Source organism: Perna viridis, chromosome 7 (genome assembly GCF_037379345.1).
Source record: "Perna viridis isolate PV_CMFRI_1.1 ecotype Kerala chromosome 7, ASM3737934v1, whole genome shotgun sequence".
NCBI lineage: Eukaryota > Metazoa > Mollusca > Bivalvia > Mytilida > Mytilidae > Perna > Perna viridis.
The window spans coordinates 6,845,980-6,860,434 of record NC_142451.1 but is presented as its reverse complement, the minus strand read 5'-3'; the positions used below and the strand labels follow the sequence as shown (position 1 = coordinate 6,860,434).

The following is a 14,455-nucleotide window of genomic DNA, read 5'->3' as shown; positions in this document are numbered from 1 at the left end:
TTGTATTTTGTTGTATTTTTCCACTAATGTCTCAGGTTAGGGGAGGGTTGAGCGCTCACAAACGTGTAACCCCAGCCACATACATTATGTGCCTGTCCAAGCCAGGACCTGTAGTCCAGTAGTTGTCATTGAATGTTTATGTTCTTTATTATTCATTTTATGTTTTTTCTATACTGTACATCAATTTCCATCATAAATTGTTTCACATCATGTATTTTGGGGCCTTTTACAGCTTGCCTTGTGGTATAGGTTTTGTCCATCATTGAAGACCTGTAGAAGTTAAATTGTTCATTGTTTAGTATTTGGTGGATAACTATCTCATTGACAATCATACCACATCACCTATTTTTATACATTTTTTGAAGCTATTAGCAGATAATGCATTTGCTACCTGTGGGAGAGGTCTAGAAATCCTGAACAAATAGAGAAAAAATATCTTCTCATAATCATAATTCTTCTTATGCCTTGTTGAGGCTAATGTTTAAGATTCTGTCTGTCAGATCATTTCACATTATTTAATGGTCCAGAATTTTGGTACTGGTTGAGTTTGAATTTCAGCTAAATCATACGATGGCCTAAAGACGTTTTTTCATGAACTTTTAAGTTGTTTTGGGTCGTGATTTGAGGAACTGAATTGTTTTGTCACATTTAAGAGTACATCTTAGATTCAAGCAATATATACAAAAAAGTATGATTAACCAGTAGTAAAATAAAGATTCATATGACATGCAATGTAGTAAACTGAGTTCATGATATAGAGGGTACCTACTTTGTGTAATCTATAACAAATATTAAACCAATGTCATAAGAACTTATATATAACATAAATATTTATTTACACATTAAAGATGTGCACCTCCTATTATAGAGAAACTTGATAATTTTTTTCCTTACATTTTTAGCATGTTGAATTTAACCATTTTTGTCACTGTATGTTGTGGACAGTACCAACTTTGCATAATCTGTACTCACAAATTATTTAGACAATAACAATCAAACTTTGCACTGTGTTATTTTACATATTGCAGATGTGCTTCTATAATGGAGAAATTTATTTAATTTTTCCTACATTTTTAGCTTCTTGTACTTAGCCATTTTTCAGTAGTATATCTTGTCAGTAGTACGTTACTTAAGGAAATTTGTAACCCACACTGTAGATTTTTTTTTAATTTGCTTAGTGTTTTTAAACATATTTAAGATACTTATTGTGGTGACACAGGTCCAGACATGTATTGGTATTGTTGATGCATTGTGGTGACACAGGTCCAGACATGTATTGGTCTTGTTGATGCATTGTGGTGACACAGGTCCAGACATGTATTGGTCTTGTTGATGCATTGTGGTGACACAGGTCCAGACATGTATTGGTCTTGTTGATGCATTGTGGTGACACAGGTCCAGACATGTATTGGTCTTGTTGATGCATTGTGGTGACACAGGTCCAGGCATGTATTGGTCTTGTTGATGCTTTTATTTAGTATAGTACTATGTAATATTCTTCTATCTTTTTAGTCTAAAGCTGTTGGTGATACAGAATTCCAAAGGACAGCAGATTCAGTTCTCTTCTCCAGTAGTACCTTCTAAATCACATCTTGGTAAGTCTTTCCCAATCACATCTTGGTAAATCTTTCCAATTCACATTTGGTAAGTCTTCCTGATTACATCTTGGTGAATCTCTCCAAACACATATTGATGAGACCTTGGGAAAACCTTCAGAATCACATCTTGGTAGTTTGTAATACCTTCCAAATCACATCTGGGTGTAACTTTCCAAATCACATCTTGGTAATACTTCATCCCAGTGGGGTTATTGTCTCTTTGACATGTTCATCATAACCATTCTCCTTATATTTCCTAATCACATCTGGGTAAGACTCTAAATCACATTGGGATGAGTCTTGCCAAATCACATCTTGGTAAATCTTAATTTAGTAAAAACATTCTTAAAAATTTGATGGGATTTTAGGTGATTTTTTTTTTTGGAGTTCTTAAGTTTAAATTTTAAGTTCTTGTTTCAGGGTCATGGTGTTTACTAAGGGCTGTATCGTAGTTGTATATTTTGGGGAGTTGGCTTTTCTTTCTACTCATGCACAATTGATTTTAACTTTGTATGATTAAATATACTATTACATGTTTAGTATAAAGTTCAGTTAACCCATGTTCCTTTACAGGTGTTAACAAAGTTGTAGTATCAGCCAGCCCAGAGAAGAAATCTAGACAAAATGTTGCAATACAGGTAATATGAATGAAAGAATTATTCATTTCAATTTGTATTTAGGTTGTGATTGCAGTTCAAATGGCTAAGTAACTATTATAAATGCTTGCATCAGTTTATAAATCAGTATTAAGTGAACATGGTAAAAGATAATTCTGTTTTGTTTTTATATAATCACAAAAAATTTTGGATGTATGATATTATGGTGTTGTTATCTTCCTCCAGAATAAATTTTTTCTGGCAATGAACAAATAATTTATTTTCATTGTTTATTTCTCATCTCGGCAAGATAGGTTATTTTCCATATACTAACTTGGTACTGTGACATCATTAACATTGATTGGTCTGCAGATTGCACTTCAAATAATTCCAATTTAAATAAGGTATTAGATGAAGGGACAAATGTTAATTTTGACTTGAATTGTTTTGAAATTTAATTATATGGGTTGTTTTTAATTTTTGACCAAGTTATGTTTGGGGCAGCTTGCGCTTGTTCATAAACAACAAAATCTTTAAATGTAAAAGGGTCCATCTGTACTTTTGTTTGGAACAACAAAAAGAGAGAAAAATGCCTGCTTCCCTTGGAGGTTTTCATGAAATGTGTCACTAGAATGAGGAAATTCACAGTAAATGGCCTTGATTATTTTGCTAACTTTTCTTTCTAAAGCTGGTAGTCCTGACTGGATTTGATTTTCTTTTTCATTTACCAGGCTATCATACAGAAACAGACCCAACCTAAAGAGGAATCTGTCAAACCCAGTAAATCTCAAGAAAAGGTAGGTTATTCATTTTTCTTCAAATACCTACAATGTAGCATGCTAAACATTATGTCTATTGATCAAAGATTAAATAATTTCTGTTTCTGATTTAATGCTAATTAGTATTGTTATGTTTGATAAAATGACATTGTGTTTTATTACATTACATACAGGTATTTTGTATGGGATTGTGTTTTATTACATTACATACAGGTATTTTGTATGGGATTGTGTTTTATTACATTACACACAGTTATTTTGTATGGGATTGTGCTTTATTACATTACATACAGGTATTTTGTATGGGATTGCTAGTGATCTCCATTACTTTAATTTGAATGCATGATTTTTTATCTCAAAGTACATGTATGATTTCCTAATTATTTCTCACAGCTTGAGTTATAATTATATTTTACTTCATTGAAAAATTAAAGGAAATGACAAATTTATATATTTTTCTTCCAGATCAAAATTGCTACAACAACAGTTGAGAAGACAAATGATCCAGCTTCTCCAAAATATTTGCTTGGAACTCCGACAAATCAGCCTGAGTTTATGAAGACAACAACAGCCTGCAAACCAAATAACCCTAACATCCCTCCACGTCTCCAGCAACAGCCTCCAAGACTTCAAAAACAAATGTTAGCCCAACAACAAAGTAGGCAACAGTCCCAGGAAAAACAACTATGGGAACCTGATGATGCCCCAAAGAAATCTGTGTCCAATTCATCCTTTGATAGCAATCATCAATCTCCTACTGGAACCTCCTTATGGGATCCAGACAAATTTGGAAAAACTGAGGGAGATGTTAATTGGAAGCAGCCCGTCTGGGATCCTGATTCAGACCATCCACAAAGAAAGCCACTTTCACAACCAGCAAAGTTATGGGAACCAAAGACTGGAAAATTCAAAATAGTTGAGATTTCTGAGCCGCAGCCGCAGAGGGCAAGTACAATGCATGCTTGGGCAAGTCCTCAACAGGAAGTGAAGCCACAAGCTGTACCCAACTTCCCTCCACCAGGTGGAGCGCCACCCATAGAGAGGTCACCTGCACCACAATCCCAAGGGCAGACAACCCAGCCATTCAATCAGTTTATGATGTTTAGGCCAGACTTCAGGTAATGTAATCGTTTAGTTTTTGCATAAATAAATTTTTTTACATGATCTTAAGTGCAAGTCTGTATGGGGCAGAGGGTGAAACATGGTTAGAAAATACCATAGCAGTTCAATAGTGTAGTCATACTATTTTTACTATCAGAACCTAGGATTTAAGACCACGAAGAAGATAATTCCAAATTTTTGTCATATTGATGAATCTTTGTTATGCATGTTTCAGATTCAATTATTTTGCAGAGGACTTTGCACACAGACTTGCATTGATTTAATTAGCAGTCATAATCCAAGTGGAAAAGCTGTTTTTTTATGTAACCCATAAGAGATACTTCACAAATAAGTGATTCTGATTTCAATACCAATTTAGATATGCTGTATAGTGGTATCTCTCTTGGTAGAAATCTGCATTACATTATACCAATGTGACCGACTATATTTAACCAGAACACCTGTGTGATCTTTTGGACACTGTCTTTTAAGTTTGAAGTTAGCTATCAGTTATGGGGAAAATTATCGATTGATTATCATGATTGACAGCTACCTTGAGTATAGGATTGAACAGCTATTTTCGGTCGTTCATACATGCATGAATGACCGAAAATAGCTGTTCAATCCTTATAATTCTATCTGATAGTCAAAGTTACCCTCTTAGAGCCTCAGTCGGTTATATTGTTACACTGTGTTTTTACGCTTCAATACACACACATTCCTTTGCGCACATATGGGAGCGTGAACGAATATTTACACATAATCAGCTGCACAATGACAGTGAAGGCAGCATGGACGAAGTGATAGTTGGCATTGAAAAATATGAGATGTAATCAATTCAACAAGAAGGAAATACAAGGAAGTAGAAAAATTATAAGTAGGTGTTTTCTGGGGCTCAGTCAGACTCAGTTATGAGTTTCTTTCCCTGAGCTGAAAGTTACTCTCTGTAAACAAACTTGACCGATAAAATCAATGTGCATGTAATAAACTATTCTTACGGCTATATTTTGCCATTCAGTTCGTTGCCACAGTCTTTCGAACTACACGGCTGTCATATTGGTTTAAAGTTGACTGGCGTTCGTGTATGTATGAACAATCTGGCGAAGTTCATGCATGTATGAACTTTCTAGCAAAGACGTTTTCGACCAATCAAAAACGGCTATAAGTATGAAGAATCTCATTATTAGAATTATAGCTATTTAAATCACTCAGTAGCCTAGCTAGATTTCTACATTAGTCTCACTCTATTTCAAAGTGCCATAATTAGGAATTTAATTACTAATAATTAGTATAGGATAATTTTGAAAACATTTTATGAGCTTGTAAGTCGTGAAATATGTAGGGAAACATGGTGGAAGTAATAATAGATTTGATAAGTAGCTGGACTCTAGAGATAGTGAAAGCAGAACTTTTAGATGTTTACTGAAAATGATGCATTCATTGTTTTTTCCAATCATTTATCTATATATATTTCTATTTTCAGACAACCTCCCCCAAATATGCCACCTCCTCGCCATGTTGGACCTCCTGGTCCTTTGCCAAGAATGATGGGATTTTCTCAGCCACCAATTACAGGACAAAATTCAGACAGAGTTGAAGACCCATTGATGAGTTTGAGAGGTCCCCCAGGGAAAGCTGCTGGCAGCAATATTCCTTTTGACAGACCTCCACCCAGTATCGACATTTTTCCTCGAACAGGCTTCCCACCACCTGGAAATATGAATCAAAATCAAGCCCCAGAGAAGCCTTTAGATGTTGGACCCCCGCAAAAGTCAGAGCCAGGGCCACAGTCTCAATTTTTGAACTTCGCCAATTTCCCCCCTCCACCTCCACCTATGGGAGGACAGCAGTTTGGTGGAAAAGAGAATCCATTGTTGTTCCAGCCTCCCCAAGGATTTTCCAGATTTCCAGAATCCCACAGTAATCAGTCATCAAAAGATGTATTTCCTGGTGGGGAAACTGGAGAACAGTCAAACCAATCGTTTGCGAACAATCTGTTTAGTTTCCCCCCAGCGCCTGGGACTGAGAGGATGACTAATCCCAACTTACACCAGCCACAGCCATCCAAGAATGCTCCACAACCACCACCTAATTTTAATATGCTAAATGCTAATTTCCTGTCTTCTGGCAGGTTTGCTGGACCCCGAGGTGCTCTCCCACAACAAAATGAGACAAAAATGATGAATGGGGATCTCCAAAATAATGTGGCTGCATTGACTAATTTAACTATACAGGTATGTATAATTATGTGAGGGGACATAGCGTTTTGCTCTGTCCATCTGTCTGTCACACTTTTTTAAGTGCAACTTCTCGAAAATACTTCACTAGATTTCATGAAACTTTGTAGGTAATTAGGACATGACATTTAGTGCATATTACCAGGAATTGTTGATTTTCTTAATTTTTTTCAGAGTTATACTCCATTTAACTTTGATCAGATGGGATACATCCATTTTTGTAGACAAAAACAGACTTAAATTTATTAATGCTTTGGTTGATATAAGGTTTCAGATCCTTGTTAACTGTTGCTTTATGCATTGGTATAATTAGATTACTCCGGCAATAGGTCTCTCCAATATCAATAGTCTAATTGTTGGATTTTAAATAAGTCAGTTTGAATTATATGAAAAAAATAGGAGTTACATCATAAAAGGGGTTTCTTTAATTGTCAAAATGCATGAAAAACTTATGATTTTGATCAACAGCTTTGAAAACATTTGAAGCATTAATGGATTTTATTATTGTATTTAGCCACCAAAGAATTCTGGAGATCTCTTTCCTCCATCTCCAAGAATGGGTACCAGTTTCCAAGGACATGCTGAGGTATGATACACCCAATAGAGTGAAAACTATCTAAACAAAACCCTGAATAAACTCCAAACCTGATGAAAACAGAAACTTTTTGAATTCTCTTCATATCAATTTAATGTCATTTGAACCTGGGTAAATATGAGAACACCTCAATTTTTGTCAAAAAGAGGGATTTTGTAATTATTGTTGGTAGCTCCAACAAAAAAGCAAACTTTGATACTTAAAAAGACTCACTTTTAAGTATAACATCTATTATATTCTTCTTGCTTGATTATTTCATAATTTTAAATGGAAATCTGTTTTTTTTCTGAATCATACAGTTACTATTCTTTTTTTAAGTGTATCTAATTTTTAATTTAAAAAAAAATATGTTGGCTTAATAATTTGTAACTGACTCTGACTAGGAGTTAAGTACATTCTTAGTATGACAAAGGTCATGAACAAAATATATTATAGTTTGATCATTATTTAATCCAAAATCAAAATGTATTGATTTTATCCTGTATATTTTACAGGGAACTCCAAAGCCTGATGGTGGTAACTCTCCTGCAAGAAGGTATATATGTGTATTGATATGAGGTTTAAAGTTGTTTTTTATAACCTCCAATAGCATTGTGGTGTGTAATTTTCAAATATTTTCCATTTGAATTGTCCATCCATCTGTTTCTAGGTGACTTTAAAGTGGGCAAAAATACATTGAAATACAGATCAAATTTGATTTTAGCTCAAATCTATTTCAGTTTTGAACATACCCTGTATGTCACTGAGAAAGATTTTGTGAAGCAGTACTATGATATGTAGTTGAGGTTTTATTTTTAGCACAATCCTATGGTGATATATTAGAATCACCTTGTCCATCCCTTTTTCATTGATTCCATCCTCCAGAATATCCTTGCAACTTTCCCCACTTCCAATGTTTGGATTAATTTCAAATTTAATATGTGGCTATATAAACATGTAGATGGGACATGTCACAGAAGCAATATTGGTCCCTGTTAGATATTAACATTTAAATTGGTGGGATTGGCATATCAGTCAAGGTTTACTTAACATGATAAAGTGTGCAACTGCATGTTCACTCCTGTTTTTTTACAGACAAAATATGTTGTACAGCCATCTGTCGGTTCATGCATACCACTTAAGAAACTGCTGATTACCCCTATGGCATAGTTTCTATGTCAAAAAAATTAAGGATTTTACAGATCATTATTTGTAAAATATGGATTGTCAAAAAGATGCATACCAGTAAGTAGATCTGAATCAAATTTTGTTTTCCTATTTCAGTCCTCATCAAGTTGGAGCAGAAAAAGAGACAATTGTACCACAGAGTAAACCTCCCATGCCAATGCCATCACAGGGACAACAAGGAACATATTCCCTGTTCAGTGGAACAACATGGTCTGTTCCTCTATCATCAGCTGATTCAAAGAGTAAGTTATAGTACTAATTACAATTTATTGTAAGAATTAGGCAAAATGGGGAAAAAATCTGAAACATGCATGTCTCAAACCCACCAATTTGACATTATTTTTTTACTCTAAAAGATCTTCTCTATTTGAAATAACCAGTTTATGCTCTATGCACTGTTTTGAAATTTTTCAATAGAAAATTGTTCTTTGCCATGAAATATTTATTTTCAATGCTTTTCAATGAAAGCATTACTAATTTTACCAAAATAATATTAAAAAATCTTGTGTTTATCACTTGATTCAGAATAGCTTTCTTATTTTAGCAAATTGATGAGTTATTTCATGCAATGTTTCACCCACTGCCTGATTCTTATAGAGACTGACACTTTATTATGATTGTTATCCCATTTAGGGATGATTTTTATTGCTATTTGAAGCTGATTTCCTGTTTGTGTAGATTTATTTTACCTAATTATTCTTTATTTAACTTGATACACATAATTTTATCAGATTTTGCCATTTCCCTGTTGTCCTCTGTTTATTAAGGGAAACATAAAGACAGATGTAGGTAGCATGTAATAGACACTAAACACGCTTAAACTATTCAGAAAATACAATAGAAGCTCATATAAAACTCAGTAAGCAATATGAAGCTGGTATAAAACTCAGTAAGCAAGATGAAACTGGTATAAAACTCAGTAAGCAAGATGAAACTGGTGTAAAACTCAATATGCAATATGAAGCTGGTGTTAAACTCAATATGCAAGATGAAACTGGTATAAAACTCAGTAAGTAAGATGAAACTGGTATTAAACACAATATGCAATATGAAACTGGTGTAGGTCTCAGTATGCAAAATGAAGTTGGTTTAGAACTCATTATGAAAAGTATGACATTAGAGATAATTTTGGATTTGTTTAACTTGTTTTTGCCAAAGCTAATTAACAATTAAGTTGTTCTTTTTTATCATCTTACAGGGCCTCTAAAAGTAAATAAATCTGGTTTGTCTTAACATTATCATTTGAATTACAGGTATTGGGTCGTCTCCTTTCTCTTCTGAATCAAACAGTATAAGGAACTCTCCAGATGTTTCAGATTCCTTTAATGAATCTAAAGTTGGTTCTATGGACCTGGGACTGCGATTTGGTCCACAGGAGGACCATTGGAGAGACCAGAGTCAGGTCATGGATCAGATGGTCAGCAATGGACAGGGTGGCAACTTCTTTCAAGGAAATATTCAGGTTTGATATCTTATTTTACCCCGTGCTAGTATCATAGTGTTGGTCTGTCAATAACTTTTCCATTACAGTTTTCTCAGCAGCTACTTATAACAGCCACTTAATATTTTGATAAGAAATGTATGACATAATGTGGGATTCAATTTCAGATTGAAGTGGCGTCAACTTGAGCAGGGCGAGGGGTACCCTAAGCACAACATTATCCCATATTTTGTTTTAGTTAGTTAGTCCTTCCTTCCTTCCATTGCTCAAGGGAGGGGGACTCATCTCTTACTTGTTAATCCTCCTATACCACTGAATGTATTTGAATGAATCTTTACATAAATTTCATTGCATGTTCCTATTGTGCACCTTCTATTGTTGATTTTGATCTGAATCAGTATGGAGGTTTCATATGGGAAAACATGGATTTGTCAATCTGAATATGGGGACATGGGGGACCCATCACTTAACCATTACTCCTCTTACACCACTGAATGGAATTGAAGAATGAATTTATTTTGGATTTTAATCCTAATTGGGAATTGTGTAGGTATTTGCAAATTCCCACTGCTTTATATCAGCAAACAACAAAACAATGATTGTGTGTCATGTTACTGATTTTTTGGGGAAGAGCATATGCCTTCTTCATTCCCACCTTGCAGTTATAATGAAAGGGTCTATATGAGTATAATGTGATGTTGGTGTATCTTTGCTTAATGTATAAACATGTTGATGTATCAATGATAAGACATTGGTTTACTTCATAAAGTGATTGTTGCAACACATTTTTGAAACATTTTCTGATAATTTTAGGTATTCCTGAACTTCAGTCTTGAACTTTAATTTTTTTAAATGATAAAACCATTTCTAATTAAACATTGATTGAGAACATTGATTTTCCTTTTTTGCAGTCAATATGGTCTACTGGATCTGGCCCCTCTCCTCTTGAAAGACTTCTGGAAAAGCAGAAACAACGTCAGAATGATCCACATTGAAGAGAGACGTAGTGTCATCTTCAGGTTCAAATTCACGTGATTCTATATCACTAACAGCTAGAGTTGCTTATTTATCTAGCAAACATAAGCAGACGTAAATATTTTCTGAAATGGTTGCTTAGCAACTAGAAGAAAAGAGAACTTTAAAAAATGAAACATTCATAGAGGAATAAATGATATGTTCATAGAATAATATATTAAAGAAAAAGAAATGCCTGAGGTATTCCTGCAATTCTGCAGCAAGTAAACGCATGCATCCAGCCAAGCCATATTAGTGTGAACTCTATAAATAGATGTAATGGATTTTTTGTGGTATAAATAGAAGTAGATGTATCATTTGTGTAATGACAATTTCTTTAATGCAGTGAAGCGTCTTTCATATTTATATTTCATGGTATGTAATCACCTATGCATGTGCTATAAATAAACAGAGCTCCAGTGTAATATAAAACCTACAACCAAGAGGGTAGTCTGTCAACATGGAATTTGTTTTTTAGCTTTATATTCAGTTACTGATATATTTCTATGTGTTACTAAAGAAGTGCATATTTCCTTTCTTAATAACTTCTTACATTTATAGGGAATCCTTTTTTTTTTGTATTTCTTCAGAATTGTGTCATGAATATATCTCAGTTTCTGTTTATTATCCTGTTATACATGCTATTTCATTGTTATTTAAATGAGGAGTTCACAAATCATTTGTTTATGTTTATAGAATAACAGGAGTTTTGTAGTCCTGATAGAAAATATCTTGTGACTGTGTGATCCTATGTTCTGTCAAGACTTCAAAACTGATGTTATTCCTTTTATCCAAACCATCATGGTCAATTTCATATAACATTGTCATTGAGAAATGACAATATCAATTAATATCATGACTGTAGCCTGTAATGAAAATACTTCGAAGAAAGTACAGAAGAATAACAATAAAGTCGCCCATTAATAACAAAAAATATTTTGTTGTGTTGAATAGCTCTGAGCACTATACTTCAGCACTTTAAAAATAATTGAAATTTAGTAACAGTCATGTTTTACTGTGCGGTAACATAAATGTTAGTTTGAGATTGTTTATGTAGATAAATGTATAGAAAACTTTAATTTCATTCATTTGAACACATCAATATTATAGAAACATGATTTAATTGAAGTTTAAACACTATTTGTACAACTGTAAGTTTAATATTTTTTTTTCAAAGTTGTAGACTTTTACAGAGGTTAATCAGAAAGCCTCCAGCATTTTGAAATTGGTATACCTTTTATGTATTGTCGTTCATGATCAAAATACCTTATGATGGGTAAATTTCAAGATTATTTTTAAAAATTAAGGTTCTATTTTTTTTTTCTCTTTCATTTTAGCATTTGACACTTTGCCAAGTATTCTTCTATCCCATAAAATACTTCCAACTAAGGAATTTGTTGTATCAGAATTAAGGAATTGTACCTGAATGTTTTATATGTAGCATCTTGCTACCAGCAATATTTGAACTGATGCAGAGGTGTTTACTTTATACAGATTTTTTTGTATTTTCTATGGATTTTGACAGCAAATTACGCATTACGGATTGTGAATATCTTCATAGTACCTTTGTTAAAATTTCAGAAAGTTCAGGATTTTATGGATCATTTCCATAGAATACAGTGAAAAATATGGATTGTCATCAAGTAGTATAAACAGATCTGCTGATGTAACTGTTCCACTTGTTAACAGTGTATGCTCTTGGTTACTTTTACTTATGTTTTTGTGAGATGGAGATGTAGAAAGAATATTTGAGGATTGTAAATTCATAATTTATTGTATTTATCTGTTATTGCAATGCTTAGACTTATGAAAAGTTGGGTTTTTTATTTCTGAGTTCAATCATTCAAATGATATATTGAAATTTTTAAGAATTTAAGCTCTTTTATCATATGACTGTATTGTATGATGTCAGTCCATCTGTCCGCACATGTATGTTGACACAAAAATATATTTCTCATCAAGATTTTCACAAAATTAAATGATTTTTTTTGGTTCAGTGATAGCCCACGCTAAAGGAAGATCATTTTTGTATATCATTAGTTTTGAAGTGTGAACTGCCTGTGATACAATTTATTTAATGAAATTCCTTTTAAGTCTTGCAGTATAGATGAAAGCTTTGCAATAAATTATGAACTAACAGTTACATGACTGTGTTTTGGTTTTGTAGGTCCCAGGTTTTGTCTATATAAATATAATGCAGGTCTTTTTTTTTCTTTCATAATGTTTTTTTTTATTTTAAAAATATATCTGCAGTAAAATTATGAAAGTTTGAATTTTTGAATGACTGTATAAGCTTCATATTTTTGCTGCCATTCTGAAACCACATAATGTGCTAATGTTTGATTAAAACAAATCATTAAAAAATGTTTCAAAAGGAGTGACAGAACTTTTTTAAGTGAAAAATTTAAATTCTGTTGGTTTTTTGTTTTTTTTTTTAAGAGAGAATTATTTTAGACCAGTTTGTTTGATTATACACTGTATTAATGAAATCTTAAATCAAAAGTGTTTGGAGAGAGAGAGCCTTTTGTATCTTTATCATGTCTTTACCTGGTTTATAGGAAACAATGCATAGCCCTACGTGTAAAATCCAAGTCTACTAGTGCAGGAAAGAGATGTGTATATTTTATGTGTGTTTTTGAGGGATTATTTTATTTGATCTGAGTTATTATTTGCAGTAATAGTGCAAAATTTTCCATGATTTGAAACTGTCTTTAGAGATTTGTCATAGATATGTATCACCTACAGTTTGTGGAATGGAACAGCAATTTTTTTCTATAAGCATCAAGAGGGAAATTCATCGTTATGATCTATTAGTATGTTTTGTTAGATGAGCATTGTTTGAAGTGATATACTGTAGATTTGAAGGTTGTTTTGAGTTTATGAGGTTCCAAGTATACTATTTTAGGCTCCATTTACTGGTTTAATCACGCTTTGGTAGATGTGCAATTAATTTCAATTATGTAAGACATTAATAATATATCTCTTCATGCTAAAATACATGTGTCTGTACTTTATTGAGGCTATAAATTGAACTTAATAATCTGGAATGGATATTTACTTCTTTTTCACATTTTTTCAATGCAAATAGGCAGGTTAGGCAAATTCTGTTTCACTTTGGTCTAAGGGAGGTAATCAAAAGAAGTTATGGATGAGCAAATCAATCTGTATTTTGAAATGAACCAAATTTTATTTTTCCAGTATTTGATATTGTCCAAAATATTGTTGCTGATCAAATGTCAGAGAAATTTTTTTAGATTTTTTGTGTAATTGAATTTTGTTTGCAACTAACGGCTCTACAGCTGATGAAGAAATGTTACATGGTTATTTTCTGTAGTAAAGTTGATGCTTTTTGTGACTATATCTAAGTTAACTGTGTAAAAAGATTCACAAAGCCTTCCATGTATTTGTTCCTATATAGAAATTCTTTTGATCTGATTAATTTAAAAAAAAAATAGATAAATTTGATAGAAGAAATCACATGGTGTAAAAGGGAAATAATCCAAGTTAATAATACATTAGCAATGTATTTCAATTATCATTACATATTTTGTTTTGTACCCTTTCTGAATACTTACAACTCTTTTGTATGAGACAGGATATTGTAAAAACAAGTGCTGTTTATCCTCAATGTTAATTGTACTGCTCAAAAAAGCATGTCTTTTTTCAAAGATAATAAACTGTTCTGTGATAGAGAAATTTTGTTATTTGGTTTATGATTTTAATCCCTGCCTACTAAGTCATTGGGTCTTGAGGTTTGTTTCTTTGTCACACCCAGATCTTGTAATTCTCAAGACTCTTTTCTTAGATGATAGGGTATCATGGGCATACAACTTGATACACATGTACTTATATAATGAAATACCAGATAATATTAAAAAAAAAAATTAACCCAAAAGTTCATGAACTTTAAACATTCCATTGAATAAG

The 14,455-nt window shown here is 32.9% G+C and overlaps 1 protein-coding gene across 1 annotated transcript in view; it reads left to right on the top strand.

Moving 5' to 3' along the window:
• LOC148611118 (uncharacterized) overlaps nt 1-14,224 on the top strand; it is a 30,400-nt gene extending 16,176 nt beyond the window's left edge. Inside the window, exons 16-25 of the mRNA XM_088591279.1 lie at nt 1,513-1,595; nt 2,172-2,236; nt 2,926-2,991; nt 3,439-4,091; nt 5,558-6,308; nt 6,826-6,897; nt 7,401-7,441; nt 8,170-8,315; nt 9,327-9,535; nt 10,426-14,224. Of these exons, the coding sequence (XP_088447405.1) occupies nt 1,513-1,595; nt 2,172-2,236; nt 2,926-2,991; nt 3,439-4,091; nt 5,558-6,308; nt 6,826-6,897; nt 7,401-7,441; nt 8,170-8,315; nt 9,327-9,535; nt 10,426-10,509 (2,170 nt within the window). The 3' untranslated portion in view covers nt 10,510-14,224. The remainder of the gene's footprint in view (nt 1-1,512; nt 1,596-2,171; nt 2,237-2,925; nt 2,992-3,438; nt 4,092-5,557; nt 6,309-6,825; nt 6,898-7,400; nt 7,442-8,169; nt 8,316-9,326; nt 9,536-10,425) is intronic.
• Nucleotides 14,225-14,455: the final 231 nt, after the last annotated feature.